General features: G+C 50.3%; 1 protein-coding gene across 2 annotated transcripts in view; it reads left to right on the top strand.

Annotated features, from left to right (window-relative positions):
* LOC102930966 (Golgi integral membrane protein 4) overlaps positions 1-19,418 on the top strand; it is a 73,845-nt gene that overhangs the window by 46,349 nt on the left and 8,078 nt on the right. For both annotated transcript variants that reach the window (XM_043531492.1, XM_037881005.2), the window contains 6 exons: positions 67-222; positions 397-705; positions 3,397-3,554; positions 8,807-9,006; positions 14,036-14,103; positions 16,360-16,527. In XM_043531492.1, the coding sequence (XP_043387427.1) occupies positions 67-222; positions 397-705; positions 3,397-3,554; positions 8,807-9,006; positions 14,036-14,103; positions 16,360-16,527 (1,059 nt within the window). The remainder of the gene's footprint in view (positions 1-66; positions 223-396; positions 706-3,396; positions 3,555-8,806; positions 9,007-14,035; positions 14,104-16,359; positions 16,528-19,418) is intronic.

Here is a 19,418-nt window from a genome sequence, read left to right as displayed (position 1 = left end):
TTTCCCAGCGGGGAAATATTAACCCTTTGTCACCTGAGTGTTTATTTGCCCTTCTCATTGCCCCAGACCCAGATGGAGGAGTTCAGGCAGCTCAAGGAAGCTCTGCAGAAGATGCCAAGTTTCAAGGAAGTGGGACCTGTGAAGGGGCAACAGCAGCTCCAGGCATTGAAGGAACAGCCCCCGGTGCTGGGCAGCAACCATTTACAGTTCTCTAGGCAGAAGGTACTGTACCCTGGCACTGGGCCTTCCTGGGTTCCAACCTGGGCATGTGAAGTCTCCTGGGGAGAGGAACGCTGCTTGATGGGGTGGCTGAGTACCTGGGGCTAATTCTTCTCCCTTCCTGCTCTCCATAATTAACGCAGCCTTGCAAAATTCTTCCTTCTCTCCTCCTTCCAGGTGTTTGCAGCCAACGGGGCCAAAATGCCGCTGAGCCCCGTGGATCAGGAGAAGCCCCCGGGTGGGAGCCTGATGAGACCACAGATCTCTGGGGTCAGGAGCCAGGGAGAGGGAACTTTGCCCCAAGGCCAGACCTCGCATAATAATGATGGCCCCAGGCCGCAGGGCAGTGTGCTGTTCGTCCATCCCGCCCCACTGCAGGAAGCCAACCCACCACCAGCAGCCCTGCCTGCCTGGCCACAGGGGCACGGGGACAGCCCAGTGATCCGATTCACACGGACAGTGAACAGTGTGCAGAATGGGAACTCGGTAAGTGGAGCGCAGTCAGCTGTGTAATCCAGGCCGGGACCTAGGGAGAGCCTGTGACACTAGACAGCACGGGCTGGGAGCTAGGGAGTGAGCGAGAACCACAGGGTCTGTCTGGGTCCAGCAGCCTCATTTTAAATTTGGAAGTGAAACCAGCCCCCTGTCCTGGGAAATAGACATCGTTCAGCACAAAAATGAGTCAATTCCTGCAGTCTGTAATGAAGCAGTGGCGCCCGCAGCCATACACACGTTACGCACAGTGCATACCCTTGGCAGGGGACATGGCTGCCCAGAGGGTGGGTCCAAAAGGGCAGTTTGCCCCAGGCTCCCATTTGAGGGGGCCCCCAAACCGAGTGGCATTGTGACCCATTGTGCAGTGCCTCAGTGCCACTCGGGTTTGGCTCTGAAGCTCCTCCATCAAGACAGAGTTGCCAGGTCAAATTTTGGTGAGTGGCCCTGCGATCTTGCGTGCTGGGTCATGATGACCAGAGTGGGGAGTCAGGCCCCGCCACCACTGCAGGGTGAGTGCGCCCCAGGTGAAAAATTTCAGGGGGTGCCTGTGCCATGAAGTGTGGCAAACTTTGAATTCTGAGCAGCTTTGCACTGGAATGTGACCGTTTCCCTAAATATTAACATGCACGCCCCATTTTCCGGTCCCCAGAGTGCTGTGGCACGGTTTAATGGGCTACTCTGCAGCAACTGCTGCCCCTAGATTCATTGTGAACAAGCAGGGTGTTTTTATTTCTGTTGATCATGAGAGATGACTTTTTTCCTCCCCTGGAGTCTGACCGCTTTTGGTTTCCAGCTTTGGTTTCCATTTGCAGATTTCTTCCCTCTGAGCTGAAGGGAAAGGTGGATCCCTCTCTCGCTCAGTCTTCAGGAAACCATCCTTTGCGAGGTGTTTGCGTTTCCTCTTCCCTGGGTGCTCTCCTCCAGGGGGAGAGTGCTGACTGCAGCCTGCGGGGCAGCCAAGCAGGACTTAATGAAGTGGTCGGACTGTTTCTGCTTCTCATTTTCCCCGTTCTCGCTAGACTCTGAGTCACTCCCTTTGCAAACTGCTGGACAGTAGTTCAGAGAAGGGCTGGAGCTTGCAGTCCTATGGCAGCGGGGATTCCTGCTCCTGGGAGGATGCTCGCTTTGCAGATAGGTCACCGTAGGTGTCTTCATCTAACCTCATCCTGTCTACCCCTCTTCGCCGTCTAGCTACAGCCCAGAGGTGGACCTAGGGCTTCAGCCACATACTAGGAGGATCCTGTCCACTTGCTCCAATGGGCTTTGGATGAGGCCCATAAAATCCATGGGGATCAGCTACAGGCTGGTTCTTCTGCTGTGCAGTCAGTGGAACTGACTCCACCGTCAGCCAATGGACAGGGAATAAGTGGGTGACCAGCCAAGTCCTCCCCTTCTCCTTTGCATTCATCTAGCTCCGGAGGGCACTGCTCGTCCATATTTATCCTAGTTATTCATGGCCTTTTCTATTGCCCTCTTCACCATGGCATCAGAGCACTTTGTGGCCATCATGAATTTATCTGCCCAACACCCCCCTTCACTGTCCTCCCTTCCCCTCCCCCCCCGCCCAATGAGGTGGGGGAATATGATCATCCCCATATTGCAGCTGTTTTAGAGAGATTAAGAACCTTCTTTCCCGAGGTGCTGAGCACCCACACCTCCCATTGACTCCCACCAGTTAGCGACTCTCCTGGTACCACACAGCAAGTCTGCGGCAGAGCCAGGAACCCACATCTCCGGGTCCCATGGTGATGGGCAGGTAGAGTTAAAAATGCTGCCTAAGCCAGGTGTAGGGACCCGCGAAGTGAAGGTGGGCATTGGTGTATGCGGGAAGACTGGAGACGGGGGCGGGGGATACATTCTAGAGTGCAGGTGGGGGAAAGAGGCACCAGAAATCTTGGCTGTTGGCCGTGTTGGTCCCTGATCAGTCAGTGCCTATTTCTCTCTCTCTGCATCACTGCAGGCATCTTTTATGCAGCCTCTGGTTGGGGACCCCCAAACTATATTTATGTTTCAAACCACATGTGGATGTGGATTTTCACGGCTGGCCTGGTCCAGAAACACTCTTGGTCTCAGCCTTGAGTAAGGACATCCTGTATGTACTCGGGAGGATGGTCCAGTGACTAGGGCCCTGGCCTGGGACTCAGAAGAATGGGTTCAACTCCCTACTCTGCCATAGACTTCCTGTGTGACCTTGGACAAGTCACTTGACGCCTTAGTTCCTTATCTGTAAAATGGAGTTGTTAATAGCACCGGCCTGTCTCACAGAGATATTGTGAAGATGAGTAAGTGTTAATTACATCCTGACAAACCAAACCACAGTACAATAACGCTAATCGCAATGTAGTTACATAGTAATTACTGTACCCTTGTTTTTAAGGTGTGACCATAGGATTGCCCTTTTGTCCCATGGGCATTGGCCTGCTGAGGACAGGGCAAGTACATTTCACATAGCCCGCCCAACAGAAAGGTATTTTTCTTAACTCTCTGGGACATGAATTACTTTCCTTTTCTCAGAAAATGGTAGCATGGCTGGCAGGGAATGCATCTCCCCTGCAGAGCAATTCCTGTCCCAATGTTCCCTGATGAAGGATGTGATCCAAAACCAGGAACCTTCCAAACACAAGTCGGCAGTGCGGGTCTGAGAGGCCAGGTAGATTGTACAGATCTTTGTCCTCTCTGCAGGATCACAAGGTGGTGGTGAGCATTCAGGGGAAAACCAGTGAGGAAAACCATGCTCCCAGACGGGTGGTGCCCCATCTGAAACACCCATCTACGTTGGAGAAGGAGGCGGCTCCAGCCAACCATCCCTTGGCAGGGAACAAACAGGCGCAGATGCAAAGGTTTGTACTGCAGGGCTCTCCTCTTACTCTCAAAGTTCATGGGGAAGAATGCTAAAGAAAGTCATCAAGACTGGCCCATTGAACTCTTCCCCTTGCTGGGGTGTTCAGTGTTATCTTCCATATAAAGAGTTGCAAATGAAGACTCTAGGTCCTAGCATGCTCTGCTCTTTCTTGATTTGCCCATGAAACATCCATCTTGCTTCAAGCTGCAGGCCACTCGTGTCAAGATGCAGCGCTGCATGCTAGGACGCATGGCCTGGTGGGTTCCATTTCCATGTGAAAGGGGAGGGCAACAGGGCGCCATGTTGTGGAGCTCTCCACGGGCTGCATTTAGCCAGCAGGGTGGGCTTTGTCTACCAGTCCTGTAGGTGTTGTGCAGTAAGGAGAGACTGAGGAGCTTCTGTAGAGCAGGGTGCAGGGCATGGATTGAGTCTTAGCTGGAAGAAATGGCAGAGCAGAATTTTGAGTTGACTTCTGCCAACCTCTCTGCAGTGGGGAACTTAAAAATAAAAATGGTGTTGTTTAGCAAGCTGAAGAAATACAGCAAAGTGGAAGCCAGACATCTTCGGCAGCAGGGCCCTTAAGGGATCCCATCAGCTTCTCTAATTAAGAGGCGTTAAGCTGTGTATTAAAGCTGAGGTTCACTCATGTTTCCCACTAATTAATTAGTAATCCATCAAGCTCTGTGGGAACAACCAAAGCAAGATCTGAAGGCTTGTCATCTTCAAGGTTATATGGTAATCAAGAAGTAGCAGGCGACTGGCCCCAATTGAGATGCTGACTTCTCCTGGCTTTGCATCTGGGTTTGAGGTGAAGGTTCTATCCTCTTCTCATTTGTGGATTTTCTTCCATCTTGTGGATGGAGCTGTTGCTTGGGTCCATGTCTCCGTCATACCAGCAGGGGAAGCTTCTTTGAAGAGCCTTACATGATTGTAAGGTGGACACCTAGACCTTTTCTACATATAAACGTTGCACTGATCTAAAATGTTTGTTAAATCTCCTGAGTTAAATTCTGGCGCATTCTCCTGAGTAGATGCACTTGAATTTAGGTGAGGCCTTAGTATGGAAATTTCCGAGCCTCTTGAGGGGCTGTAGTTTTTATTAGACAAATGCAGAAGGTCTCTTTGTACATAGCAACCTCCATCGCTCAGCCTTCATTCCATGGTATAGGGGAGAGGAGACGAATGCTCTCTGGGTAATTTACAGATAAAGGTGGATTCAGAAGCAGGTGGAGACCGTTACATTCAGATCATGAAATGGATACTTATTGTTTGTATTGCGCTCACGCTTAGGAGCCCCAGTCATAGACCAGGACCTGTTGTGCCAGGTGCTGTACAAACACAGAACAAAAATACTGTCCCTGCCCCCAAAGAGCTGACCATCCAAGTGAAGGTCTCTGCTGACCAGTTAGCAGAATGAGCATTCTGCATGTGAAAACACTTTCTGATACTGCAGTTCTTCCAAGTTTGGCTATGATCCAAAAAGAGCATCTTTCTCAGCTCATCAACTCCCTACATATCTCCAGGTTACATCTACTTACTTTACTGAAACAAACAAGATGTGGTTCCTGTTAGATCTGCAGCTGCAGTCAAGCTGGGGGAGAGACCGCTTCTGAATTGTCAACTGAGTTCTGATGGGGATAGTAACAGTTCATTTCCTCCCCCTTGTTCTTGTTCACTTAGGTTGCCAGCTCCTCAGGGCAGGCACTGCCTCTTCTTATGTATCTGTAAAGCATGTAGCCCAGCAGGGCCCTGGTCTCAGTCTGGTTCTCTACGTTCCACTGAGACAGCAATCATACTAATAACCTGGATTTAAGAAGCAAACTGGAACCTAGACGGAAGGGGTTCTGTTGTTACGGGGCTCCAGAGCCATGAAAGTCAGTGGAGGTGGGTGTCACTAAAGGTTGCATATAACACAGAGGGGAGTTTGTCACCAGTAAGTAAGTCCAAGCACGCAAGCGTTGAGCTGTTTGGCACATGGAGAAGGAGGCCACAGCATGGCACTGACCCAGCATTCTCTCTGAATGGATCTAAGGTCAAGAAGTCGTCAGAGCAGCTAGGGACTGTCCTATTACCTGGATAGTGTTTGAGGGGGTGGGGGAACATCAAAGTGACATTCTCTTGGAGATGTCCGTGCCAAAAATAACACGCAGCCTGCCAGAGGCAAAGAAGCCATTTGTCCAACGCGAGGAATTATTGCAGGGGTGGATTAGATCAGCAGATTCCAGAGAGGCCCTTGATAGTTGATTTACATTTTGATTGTTTCTGGGGTGGGTGATCCAGGATGATATTCTGGCTGCAATTTCCTTTCTAAAAGCTTGCGCAGTGGCAGTGTGCTGGCTTTAAATGCAGCAGCTGAGCCCGGTGGGAACAGGCAGAAGGGAACTGGTGTTGGCGAGCTGAAACCACTTCCACACAAGGGTTCAGGGAGGACAGACAAGTTCTACAACAAGCCAGGAACCAAATCCTAGAGTGGCTCCAGTTGGCTAGGCACCAAGAATTCTGGGATACGCCCAGAAATCCTTGCGCCAGGCACAGGTAGCTGCAGCCCCAGTGTGGACACAGGTCTACAGAGTATAGGGCATGTATGGCATAGCAATGTGGATTCTCGGAGGCGGGTTTAGCTAATGTGCTCACATGTGCATGAGCCAGGACCCAGGACCAACCTGCAAAGTAGACATATGAGTTGAATGCACCAGTCCCACTAATTTTAATGGCAACTGGGTGTCCAAATCTCTCAGGCAGATTTGAAAATCTCAGCTGGTGTGTGCATCTGAATTGGGGATCTCAGGCTGTATAAAGGAGGAATCTGATCGTGAACTGAAGCCGTTTTTTGAGGTTTAAAAGTTCTGGTAGTGCCCATTATTTTTCAGTCCTGAAAGTCTCTGTGCCTCTGAGATTGGTGATGGAAGTGGCGAAATGTTGCAAGGGTTTGTAGCTGTTCTGGAGAGTTTCCCCTGCTGCTTTCGCGGGAACAAAGTGTTCAGAGAAGCAAACTGGTCTTCTGGGGGCTTTCCCTGGATTCTGAACCTTTAGGTTCACCCCCTAAAAATTTGAAGTTGTTCCTCAGAAATCAGGGCCACGTTCAGGTCTGGTGTAGGTAGGTGCCACTCGAGTGAATCTCAAGGTCTGGGTTTGGCTCTTAGTGTGTTATAGATCTTCAGAAGCGCTAGGCTAGGTGCTTGGGTGATTTGAATCTTGTCCATCATGTGGCGTTTCTGCAATGAGCCTTGTTGGAGAAGTCTGGGCCATCTTTGTACCCTGCATAAAAGACACTTCCCTCTGGCACTGGATGAGAACGTCTGCATAGGTATTCTACCTTAAACACCCCTCTACAGCCCCCTCCACAATCCATCTCTGCATCTGTAATGCACATTTATAGACAGGGAGTGGAGCCTCTGACTAGCCATGTAGAGATGGGCTTCTGAGCTCAGTGGTTGGTACAGGTACCATGCAGAGATGGCAGCATTGAGGAGAAGAAGGGCGTGGCATTTAGCATTTGTCCTGTTGCCAACCATCATTAAAGCCTTGTTGTGCCAAGAGGGAAGCAGACAGACAGACAGTGGATCCAGGTAGCAACAGGCGCATGTTTGAGGCATAGCATTCACAGGGAAGGATCAAACTCCCAGCCTAGCTCATGGCTGGCCAGAAGGAGCTGCCAGTTCTTCCCCAGAGCTCAGAGTCAGGCTCGCAGGCTGGTCGCAGAGGTCGGGCGCTAACAGAGACAGACACCCCCCCACCACCTCCCCGAAAGAGGACACCCAAGTAGGCTTTTTCACCACAATATCTGTCACAATTATTACAAAGAGCTTATGAGAGAGATTTTATTAAAATAGACAAGGAAAAGGCTATCTGCCGTGCTACACTACAACAAGTTCCTTATACAGTAAAAGCGGAGCTATCTGGCACTTTACCAGCCAGAAATCTCTATAAACCGGCATTTCTGATCTTCATTGAAAGTCTGGTTTATAGTCCGGTTGGTGCAGGGCTGGCAGGCTCTCTACCTGGCTCCGTGTGGCTCCCCGGAAGCGGCGACGTGTTCCTGCTGCTCCTCAGCAGAGGAACAGCCATGGGGGGCTCCATGCACCGCCCCTGCCCTGAGTGCGGGCTCCGCAGCTCCCATTGGCCGGGAACTGTGGCCAATGGGAGCTGCAGGGGGGGTACCTGTGGGCAGAGACAGCTCACGGAGCCATCTGCTGCGCCTCCTCCTAGGAGCAGTGGGGACATGTCGCAGCTTGTGGGGAGCTGCGCAAGGTGAGCGCTGCCCAGACGTGGCACCCTGAAACCCCTCCTGTGCCCCAGCCCTGAGCCCCTTCCCACACCCAAACTCCCTCCCACGCCCTGCACCCCCTCCCACACCCCAACCCCTAGCCCTGTGCACCCTCCCACACCCAAACCCCCTCCTGCACCCCGAACCCCTCATCCCCGGCCCTACCGTAGAGTCAGCACCCCCACGCCTCCCACACTCAGCCCCCTGCCCCAGCCCGGATCCCCCACCCGCACCCTGAACCCCACATTTCTGGTCCCAGCCCAGAGCCCGTACCCCCTCCCACACCCTTTCTCCCTGCCTCATCCCGGAAAATTGGTATTCCATCGGTAAGTATAACTGTTAGTGAACTGGAATATTTGACTAACTGGCACTCCCCCATTCCCCCAACATGCCGGATGACAAAGCTTTTACTGGATCGTTAGTTTTCTTAAAAAAGCTTTCTACACTCGTAGTTCAAAACTCTACATTTCTCAATGGTGATTCTTCAGAGTTTGGACCAATTACTAGAAGACTGTGGTACACGTAGCATTATTACTTTTTATGTCTCAGCCTTTATTTAGAGGACTTTCGGTTTGGTATTTTTCCAAAAAGGCAAATTTATGCCTTCTAATATGTGGGAAGCATGAAAATGTATCAATTTGGAGTTAGAAAATATTGCCACTGCTATCTGGATAATTTATCACAGGGCATGAATAAGAGATTAAAGCAGTTCTAACAATACATTGCATTTATAAAGCATATTTTATTTGGCATTTGTGTAGCATATTAATTGTTCTGTAGCTTTTTCATGTAGCTTGCAGGGATAACTAATGCTATTGGCCCCTTTGCCGGAGATGTACAATTAGGCAGCAGTTTTGCATGTGTGGGAGGTGGGTTTCTCTTTGTGTTGGTTTGGGTTTTTTTTCCCCCCTGCTTGCGTTTAGATTATGAAATGCCAACAAGCTGTGTGGCTTGTTCTGTTTTTATTTCTTTCTTTGCTGCAGCTGGCAAGACATTGTTAACAAAGTGAACGCCCGAATGGATGAGGAACAAGTGCACGGTTACCCAAAGCACCTTCACTTTGACACCAGACCTGAGCAGAATGGCAATCTATTGCTGGCCAATCAACAAAGAGGGGCAGAGCATGCGATAGCCAATCGGGAAGGAGACAAGGAGGGGACGGATGATGAGGAACTTGAGATGGGTATGGTTTCCAAAACGCAGTGAAGTACAATAATGACCTGTGCTTACCAAGGGGGAGGTTTTTGAATAAAGGAAGTCTCTCAAAAACTCGAAGAGAAATTTTAATTTGAAATTTTTGTCAGGAGATGTCATGTATTTTAAATAATCCAAACTTGGTCATTTTTGCCCTAGTTTCTAGTCCCTTTTGTTCCCTCTGCCTCATGCCCTAGCTCAGTCCTGTTTAGTTTCTCAGCATTGCAGGAGAATGCTTGCCACCCCCAGTGTCTCTAGCATTAATTCATACACTCCCCCGTTGTTCCTGGGAGGACTCCCATTCAAATACTGACATGGCCCAGCCCTGCTTAGGGTTAGCGCCGATAGGCTCAGAGCACAGATAAACCAAGGCATGTTCTTTGCGAATGAGGTACAATTGCTAGGAATTTTAAAAACTCACTGCCTTGCAAAGTGCAGAAATGGAGCCTGGCTCTGGGAATCCCCTGACATCCTCCCTGCTCCTGTGTCCGGGAGGAAGCATGCGTAACATCTGCAGTCCCCTTATGGATGACTAAGGAGTTTGTTTTCCTAGGGATAGATAGAGAAAGGACCCGCCTCCTGTAGTAATTTACAGGAGAGGCTGTTGCCCTTATCCTCCTCTGTCATCGGAGGAGTGCAGCGCATCATCTTGTTATTGGGGATAGGGCGGCCCTTTCATCCAACCTTGACCTGTCCCCTTTCTCCAGGCCATGCACGTCATACGCACTAAAGCAGTGTGCCAGGAATTCACACAGGCTGCGACAGTTTGTTTCCCATCTATAAGAGAGGGATGGAGAATCCCCTTCCACTGTGTCTTGCAAAACTTGAGTTCAATCTCCCATGTGATTTTTTTTTTTTTTTTTTTGGAAGAGGGATTCCAATCTTAATCATGGCGATGAATTTCCCAGTATCCTTTGGGGGCGAAGCGCAAGCCATTTCAAAGGCCAGCTAATTCCTTTAGTCAGTCAGACAACTGCAGCCGCTGCAACTATCTTGGAAGACTCAAAGTCTGTGCGTCTGAGCAGCTGGGGGAGACCAGCCCTCAAACCATTTGGCACATGTTAAGTTGTACCCTCTGCCGCTCCAACTGCATTCAGAATCCCCGGACTGGCTCAGCCAACTAATAATGTATTTGCAAGGGAAGCCATTAAAAAGGGGAGAAGGGGGAAGCATTTGACCCGGTCTGACCCATCATCAGGCCAGGAATCTGGTTCATGAATAATTCACCAGCTGAGGTTTGCAAGGGAGGAGCCTTTATCTCTGCTTCAGTTCACAGGCACAATGTATAAATATTGTTACACTGAAGGTTGGGCGATGGTACCACGTCATTGTTATCATGCAGGACAGCTTCAGTCTTCCAAACAGGGAAACTGAGGGAACAATGAATTGCCCCTCTGTTTAGTGATAGCTGAAACAATAGAAGATGATTGCCCAAGGACTAGACTGCTTTCAAGCCTGGGCAGTGGGTGGGCCATGTGGTTCCAGGAGTTTCCTGGGGATCTGATAACAAATGCAAGGATGAGGGATATATTTGATTGTAGCCGTGCATCTGTGTGCAGGAGAGAAGCGGCAGAAACACCTCAAACAGTGAAGGCAACAAGGAAACCACAGAGACAGCGAGAGAAATGTGTGACCTTGAGGGGGAAAAAATGAAAGTGAGAGCTTTTGAGCAGAATGCTGGCTGGAATCTTTGAACAGAGAAACTGTCTCGCTGCTTTTTGATTCCTAGTGTGTTCAGGGAAACAGGACTTGATGTACGTTCTTTGTAAATAAACAGGATTGCATCAAAGAAATACCTGACTCCATCATCAATTTCTGTCCCTAACTGAAACAATCCACAAGATCCCAAATATTGATTAACTGCTCGGGTCTAAAAGGCTAACCGTGTTAATGCAGATTTGATCAATGCAACCGCATGGGGTTACTAGACCAAGCTGAGCTAACAAAGTTTCTGTTGCCTTTGGTCAGTGACCTATATCTAACTGTCACTGGGATTCTGAATGCAATATTCCTTAGGTTGCCTAGTGGGTGGAGCAGGAAGTTTAGGAGTCAGGGCTCCTGGGTTCTATCCTCAGCCTCTGGGGATCTGGGTTCAAATCACAAGCGAAAATTAGTTTGGTGGTCTCAGCCTGAACCCTTGCCAGTGGATTTTGGCACAGTTTTCATTCTCTGCTCGGGAGAGGGCTCGGATTAGGAATAGCAGTGGTGGTGAGGGGCAGAGATGCAGGTCGGTATGACTAACAGAGGCTTAGATAATAAGGCCATAATAAAGATAGGGAGGAAGGGTCTAGATCATTGGGTCAGTGCCCTTCCAGTGCAGGAGAACCTCTCAAATACTGGACATGTTAGATATTAAACTGATCCTGTGCTGATCGGGTCCAGACAACTGGACACAGAGAAGTGTGGGGGTTGCATGAGAAAGAGAGGAGAAGCCATGTTCTTGTTTCAAAGCCCGGATGCTTTGTCCCTTCCCATAGAAGAACCCAGCTGGTATTTCATCTTTAAATGACCTGCTTTCGACAAGTTCCCTCAGAAGAATCAAACTAATTGCCTCACATCAAAGCAAACTCTTCTTTGAAGGAAACAGGCTCGCACTGGGGGGGTGGGGATGGGGGGAGTGTTGGGACCAGCAGGACTTGGCCTCCACGTCTTAATTGGGATTAACGCCCTAGGGAACGACTTTACAGCCCAGGCCATGAAACTATCTAATTGGGAGTCCTGTTGCCTCTTGGTCTCTTACTTAATGTTTCAAGAGGGAAAACTTGGCTAATGCTGATGACATACAGCACAGAAACACTGACCCAACTCCCTGCCTCCGGCCTTCGTTAAGGCCGTTCTTGTCAAGGATTGTTAGAAGAAGGATAATAAATGATGCGCTGTCAAAATGGGCGATTAGTGCTCAGCTGTCTTCCCACCCCCGGAGTCCTGAGAAGCGTCTCAGGCAGAAATACTACTTTTCTGTTGCTTGTTTTTACTACTAAAAACGCATCCGGGCCTCAAAGGCACCGGGTCTAATGCAGCCAGACTTGGACCACAAGCCTGGAGGGAGAACCATCTCTGCACCCCAGGATTAGAGATTACAGCGAATGAAGCTGTTTAATGGGAGGGGGGATCATTTCTGAATGGGGGAATCATCCTAGAAACTCATCTCATGATTCTGTTAGCACCCCGTGGTTCCCTCCAGCGCGCCCTGCTTTACACCCCCAGTCTGCCATCTTGTGGTCGCCATGATTCTCATTGGGATGTTCTTCACAGCTCATAAACCCGGCTTCTAACTGGCCAGAGCCCTATGGGATGCCCCTCCTTTGCTTTGTGCACCCTCAGGGGACCCATGCGTTGCCTCCTCAGCTCTCCCAGCTTCTGCCAGACTGGGGGGTGAAGGAGTGGGCGCGGCACCTCGCGTTCCCTTAGAGAGCTACAGATTGGTGCTGCATCCGTCCCTTGGGACGCACCTGCCCTGTAGATTACACACCAGGCCGAACGGGGCAGCCTGATCCTGGAGGCTGCTTTGCATCACCCCTATCAACCTGCTCTGCTTGCCGCTGCAGTGGTCAGCATGACCATTGGAGCCAGCGCAACCAGATGCGGTAGCTGGACCCACTCGGATCTGGATCCAGATCTGGTGGGGTTTGGGCCTCCCGCTGGTCAAAACAAAGGGCTGTCCAGGGTCCCAAATGTACGACGGGAGAAATAAACATAATGAGCCACCTTGCTTCCCGCAAACTGACGCTCTGTGCGGTTCCCCTTTCCTCTCCCCCTTGCCACATGGGGCGCCGGCCTTTCATTTTCAACCGCCAAGCGCCGACGAAGGGCAAAGTGGCGCCGACCTGTAACCCGCCGTGGCACAGCTGGGCCGGGAGCGATGCTCTGACTGGCTGCGCAACTGGGTTGTTTCCATGGATACCACCCAGCCTCTGCAGTAGCCCAAGGGACCGAGAGCGAGACTAATTCCTGAACGTACGGATGGAGTGACTGAGCATCCGGTGGCTCAGTAAGCCAATCGCCCTGTGGTGTGACTCCAGCTACCTTGCCACCTAACAGGAAGCAGATGGGTGTAATTGGCACATCAGGGATCGTTAAGCCTCCAAAAAGGCGGCCTTACAAATCCCTTGCCCCCAAAAGCTGTTACTGTTACGTGGAGTTGTCTGTCTTGCAAACTTGACATGGGGAGAACAATGAGTCGAGGCCACTGTCCTACGCAGCACACAAGACGGATGCCAAGATTTGGACCCTGAAACCTTGCACCCATCCCCCCTGCACTGCCAGTCTGTGCCATGTTCCTGGGAGTGTACGTTTGTTTTGGTGTTTAAATGTGTTTTCCGTTCCTCCTCGTGTCATCAGTTGTCAATAGTCCCAGAGGTTTTTTTGTCGCCAGCACGTACCTGCACCATAGATGCCAGGAGACGTTTTGGCAGCTGGGTAGAGGGGGTTTCTGGCACCCACGAATATGCAGGAGGTGTTTTTGAATTTTGGCACCAAGGAGGCGGTGAAAGTGCCCCTGCTAGTGACTTCAGATCTTGGAGGCAGGGGACTGAATTGCTCCTTTCCCTGTTGCCCTTGACAGCAACTAGCTCCCCGAGTGCTGTCCTTACATCCAGCCGTGGCAAATAAGCACGTTAGCTTGATGCCTACTAACGTGATCGTTGATGAAACAGTCAGTGTTGACATTTTAACATACTATCATTAGGCACCAGGCTTAACCCGTTACAATGAATGGGGAGCAGTTCACACCCCTCCATGCTATTGTGTCAGACTGTCTGCAGAGACAGGCAGACAACACTGCATCAGTTTGCACTCTATACCTGTTCCATAGTGTGGTAACTAGCCTGCTCTCTGGTTCCAGTGATGCTTCATCACAACCCAATGCGCTGTCTTTCCCAGATAGGCAAGAGTGATCAGTTCACTTTCTTTCTCTAAGTGAGAGAGAACTTTCCACGGCACACGGGACCAAATGGTCACATTGCCAGTGCCCTGTGGGTTTTGCTGGGACGGATTTACTCATTTCATTTTTCTTGCAGATGCTGGGATGATTGAAAGAGAAGAGAGTATCCACACCCGAAAAGAGGCATTGGTCCAGGAGCCAATGGTAAGAGACGTCACCATGCTGTCATCACTTGAAGCTGATTGGACACCAAACTCTTCCATTCAAGCAGAACCTTTCCATTCTCGCCCCTGCCCCCAAGAGGTGTTGTTTTAATGAAGAATAGTAGGGGTTTTCCTAGCACCCATTCGAGTGCTAATGGGGAGGTATGGTCAGCACAGAGTGAGAGCTGGGAGTTCTAATCCCAATTCCTGCCATGCGTTCTCATCAGACAAGTCACTTCTATGCCTCCGTTTCTCCTAGCTTAAAAACAGGCAAAATTACCTCTCTCTGATAGGTGTTAGGCGAAGCAGAGCTGGTCAAACAGAGCATGTGTGCACATGAGGGGAGGGGGGATAATTTATTTGCTGTTTGATGACATCTTGTATATAATCAGTTGCAGAATCTCTCACCTTGGGGGCCACAAACCTGTTACTTCAGGGGGCCCTCAGCACCCAGCCTTTCCATATGGCTAAATAGGCTCCAGTTAGATCTCTGCTGTGTGGATGGGGGAAGGGATCCCAAGGAGCAGGTGCTGGTTGTAGAAAAGGACCTAGGACCACTGCCCTCATGGAAGGACGTTGTTTCAACCATCTGTAAAGATGCTCAGATTGCAGGGGAAAAAATATACTGGCACATCATTTTATCTGACAAGCTCCGGGGACGCGATGCACTGACTGGTGTTTATGACGACGGTAGGGCTAGCTCGGCTAATTTGCTGGTGGTTTGTAAAGTGCTCTGAAGGTGAGACGTGCTATGGAAGTGCCAAGCGATATTACTTCGGTAACTGATGTCCATCGGGAGAGCTTCAGCTCCATTTGTCTGCCTTCTCTTGGCTTCGAGAGGCTAAAGGAGAGAGACCATGCTCCCCAAAGTGGAGAAAGAGGAGTAGTAACTTCAGAGCAAAGTGATCTTTCCCTACACATTTCTAAAGCCCTGGCTGGGATGATTTAGTTGGGGATTGGTCCTGCTTTGAGCAGGGGGTTGGACTAGATGACCTCCTGAGGTCCCTTCAACCCTGATATTCTATGATTCTATAGCGTTCCTCCCTGGCCGCCATGACATCGGCAGGGCCTTGAACCTCCAGCTTGTCTGACTTTCTTTTGCCCACCGTGGTGCCTGCAGGTCCGTGGGGACATCACACCTTTATCCATGACCTTGACGCATGCACAGGCTTTCACCTTTCTCTGCCCTCCCTAGCGGGGAGGACATCGATGTTTTCATTGAGGATGCCAGCTGGTAATTCCCCCCAGATAGGAGTCAACACTGATCCAGCTCCACTAGAGGAAACAGACTCTTCACAGGTGACCTACAGAGGAGAATACCAAAACAAAACGATGGTAGATATTAAGTACAGGAGATGATGGTGCCACCTCTCCCTCCTGATCCATTCTTTTATTTAAGTGACAGGGTATGTTTCTATCTGATCTGCTACAAGGCAGAAGTCTTGAATCTCCCACAGCCTGGAGCTGTGTGTCTGCCCCTCTCTGCTGGAGCTCAGGGTTCAGTGTACCTCCTGAGAACATCTGTGCCAAGGACACCATCTTGGTTTATGGTTCCCGGAGCTTTAGATCTGAAAGCATCGCGCACATAACAAGGTGCAGAGCGTTGTCAAAATGCAGATTTGTTTTGGCTAAAGGCAGCTTTTTCTTCTGAGGTCAGTTTGATAAACAGAGAGTACAGCTTCTTCCTTTCCGGGGGGACTGATTTAGGGTCATCACACCTATTGCCAATGAGTTATTTCATTGCCTATGAGGGAAACCAAGTTTCTGATGTGAAGTGGTTTCCTTCCTTCAGTTGCTAAAGATTCCAGGCAGTGACTTCCTAAGAACTTCATTAAGACTCAACTTCTGCTGAGTGTTTCTTCATTTACCGACATAGCTGGACCGATGGAGAGACCTAAAGAATAGACACACACAATGCCATGGGATTTCAGCAGGGGTGGAAAGTGAGGTGAAGGGGGCAGATTACTGGTAAGCAAAGAAGATTGCCTGTTCTTGCTAGGCCCCATCACCTCCTTTAGCCGTAACTTCTCACAGTCTCATCTGAGGAGACTCTGATCTGGGGAAACCCTTGAGATCCAGCCTGAGGAGGACTGCTGCAGTGAGTTGGGAAGCTCTTCCTGGAAGCTGGCATTCCCAGCTGTAGCTTCTCCCACTCATTGGCCTGGGCTTAAGCGGTGGAAAAAGCCAGCTCATATTGGCCACCGTGTGTCCTGGGTGTGAGGGTGCTGGGTGCTCACAAGAGGCTTCTCTCACCCAGATGCCTGATGATGCCGCAGACCCTGCTCAGGACCCCAATAACCAAGGGGAAGATGAGTTTGAGGAGGCCGAGCTGGAGAGGCCGGACTTTGAGGAGAAGGTGGTGCAATCAGACAAATACAAGGAACCCAGCGTGCTAGGGAAAGAGGAGACAAAGAAGCCACTGAAGGTAATCTAATGTGATGGGGAAGCCATTTCTGCAGGGAGGGGTGTTGGGGGGGGTGGGGGGGGATGAAGAGGGTCCTTGGCCCTACAAGTGGGAGGAGGGAGGGAGAGGATGCATGTTCCCCAAGAGAATTTTCACTCCCAAGCTCCTGTGCTGTATTGTGATGGGCTGGCAGTGAGAGAACCCTTCCCCCATCATCTCCTGCTCCTGGGCAGCTTGTAGCTATGGAGTCCCAGCTGGGTCATGACCAGTTTTTCTTTTGGCTTCCAGGAGTCACTGGCAAGCTGCCCTCCTTTCTCCCTCTTCCACCTGCTCTGAGGCTGGCATGGCAGCACCTGTTCTCTGCCCAGCTATTGCGCAACATGTCCCACTTGCTCTTCGGCCTCTTCCGGTGCCACTTTGGGAGCGGGGCTTCCCAAGACCTTAATTCTTCAGGGGGTGAAGGGAAGGGGGCAGAAATGTGGTTGTAAGGTGGACTTTATTATTCCAACTATGGCCACTTGCCACCATTGGCAATAGGTGTAACCACAGGAGGGCTGAAAACTGGGAATCCTGGCATATCCCATGCCATCTCTGTAGCGTTAGAGCCTTAAGGGCCCCGTGGCCCTCAATATGCCCCCCTTCTGAGCTGATGCCGGGTCTAGAGAAGGTAACTCAGAAACTTCTCTCCTCTCGGTCTCGCAACACAGGAGCCAGGAGACGTTCAATTAAATTAAAAGGTGAAACATTCAAAACCGATCAAAGGAAATCTTTTTTCACAGACCCTGTGGCAATGAGCTTTACAGTTTAATCCCAGGGAGTTAAGGCCACGAAATTAACTAGACTCACAAAGGGAAACTGATAGCCAGAATATCCTACTTTGTCACACTTAAGGACAATCAACATTTTGGACAATCTTTCACTTTGGGGCTTAAGCCAACTTTAAACTATTAGAATCCAGGATGACATCGAATGTGGGGGGGCCAATTATCCCCTCTCTGCCTACTTCAGGATTCTCGTGACTTCCTCGGAAGCACCTGGTTGTAGCCATTGTCAGAGACAGGACACTAGACTAGATGTACCTTGCTTGGTCTAGTCTGGCAATTCCCGTGTTTCTGTGATGTGGCCGCAACCATGGTGGATTGGTGGCAATTACGCTGTGCGAGGGAGAATCTTGTCTCCTCCAAGAAGATGATCGCTTGCATCTTGTGAAGCGCTTCTTGTGTCTGGAGCGAGCCTCTGGAGCAGGGAAATAGTAGCTTGTTTTGACAGGCTGCCGAGAGTTCTCTGTGTCACTTGTATTTAAAAGGAGCATTTTTCTGTCAGGCTCTAAACCGATGATTGGTAGCAAGTCTAAAAACACTCCAAACCAATGGAATAGACATTGAAGCAAAGAGCCCACCACTGCAGGATTGCACCTGCTGAATTAAACCCTCCAGCCCCTTAGTAGGAAAAGAATTTGTACCTTAACTATTTGTCTTTGCATAGGGCTAGGCTGAGCTGTTCACGCTGTTTGGACAGAGCGCCGGTACCTTAGGAGGAAAGACCTGAGGGCTCTGGCAGAGAGAACTTCTGCAAACTTAGCACTCCTTTGGGAAGAAAATTTAAACTCCTTAATTAGCTTGGTCAGTTTCTTATGAATGAACTACTGGATGGAATCAGAACTGCACAACTGTGTGTCATAAGTCCTATACTGCTCATAGGAAGCAGTGATTCTCCCGTAGTCCAAGTGGAAGAGGCCTGTGCTTTTGAGGACGTTCTATCCCTGCTGTTGCTGTTATGTTCTGAATGGCTGTCCTCACGAGTTTGTTACGGTCTATATTGCAGCATCAAGATACTGCAGCAGCCAGAGCTGCATAAGCACAAGGTATAAATAGGGCATGGGCAATCAGATGGCTGACAAGAAAGGAAAAAGTTAACAGCCCTAGAGAAGACAGAACTAACCAGAGGACAGAACACTCCCCCTGTCTGTTGTTTTTCTCCCCTTTCCTTTCTTGTTTCCTTCCCTTTCTCTCTCTCACTGGATCTCCCTGCTCAGCCTGCGCCTTCCCACCATGTGAACGCTATAAACCTTAGCACAATGCCTGGCTTCTGTTCTCCTTTTCTGAGCGGGGCGGTCAGCTGGGTTTCGTGTTGGAGCACTGCTCCCTTAGGCTCTGATTAGCTCCCTGGTGAGCCCAATGGGGAGGGTATTCGGGTAAGGGTAGCTGGTTTGGGTCCTATTTGTGGGGTCTGGAGGGTGGCATGAGTCGGTGCAGCTCTGGGCAGGAGCGGATGGCCTGCTTGCAGCTCAGCCCATCAGGTGAATGAGGAGGTGCTGAATCGTTGCCCTGAGTGAAGGCCTGTAAATCAGAAGCTGCATCAGCATGTCTGAGTCCTCTCCGGGAGGTGTAAATTATCGAAAGCTTTAATATTTCATGCTCGCCAGCAAGAGGCTCCAAGAAAATCCCCCTCAGATCCGGCTCTATTTGTCTCTAACTCTGTGGCTGGGCAGGCTGCTGTGGGTGGAGTCAGGCTCAGGCGGGGCATAATACCTTGCCCGATACCACTCCTGGTGCTCTCCTGAGCCAGGGCCACTGGTGCCAACCTCTGACTCAGTGGAGGAGCTGGGCTTAGAACCTGGGTGTCTTGGCTCCCAGCCTGTTGGACCATGCTGCCTCCTAGAATGATGAACAGCTGAACAGAGTCAGCCAGGATTCGAACCCGTGACTCCAGGGAATATGAATATTCCCAAGTGAGCAGAGAGCCCTCAGCCATTGCTATTGAGAGGAGAATGATCCAGTGACTTTCCCCCTCCACGGACCCTTTCTCTCAATGCCCATGCCCTGTTTTAACAGGCTCGGCCATGGTGCCCTGCAGCAGCCCGGGCTCCTTCCCTGCAAGCCTGCAAACAGGCAGTAGCCATGGGCCAGATC

Source organism: Chelonia mydas, chromosome 18, assembly GCF_015237465.2.
Source record: "Chelonia mydas isolate rCheMyd1 chromosome 18, rCheMyd1.pri.v2, whole genome shotgun sequence".
NCBI lineage: Eukaryota > Metazoa > Chordata > Testudines > Cheloniidae > Chelonia > Chelonia mydas.
Note: the sequence above shows the minus strand (reverse complement) of the source record. Positions and strands in the feature narration are given on the sequence as shown.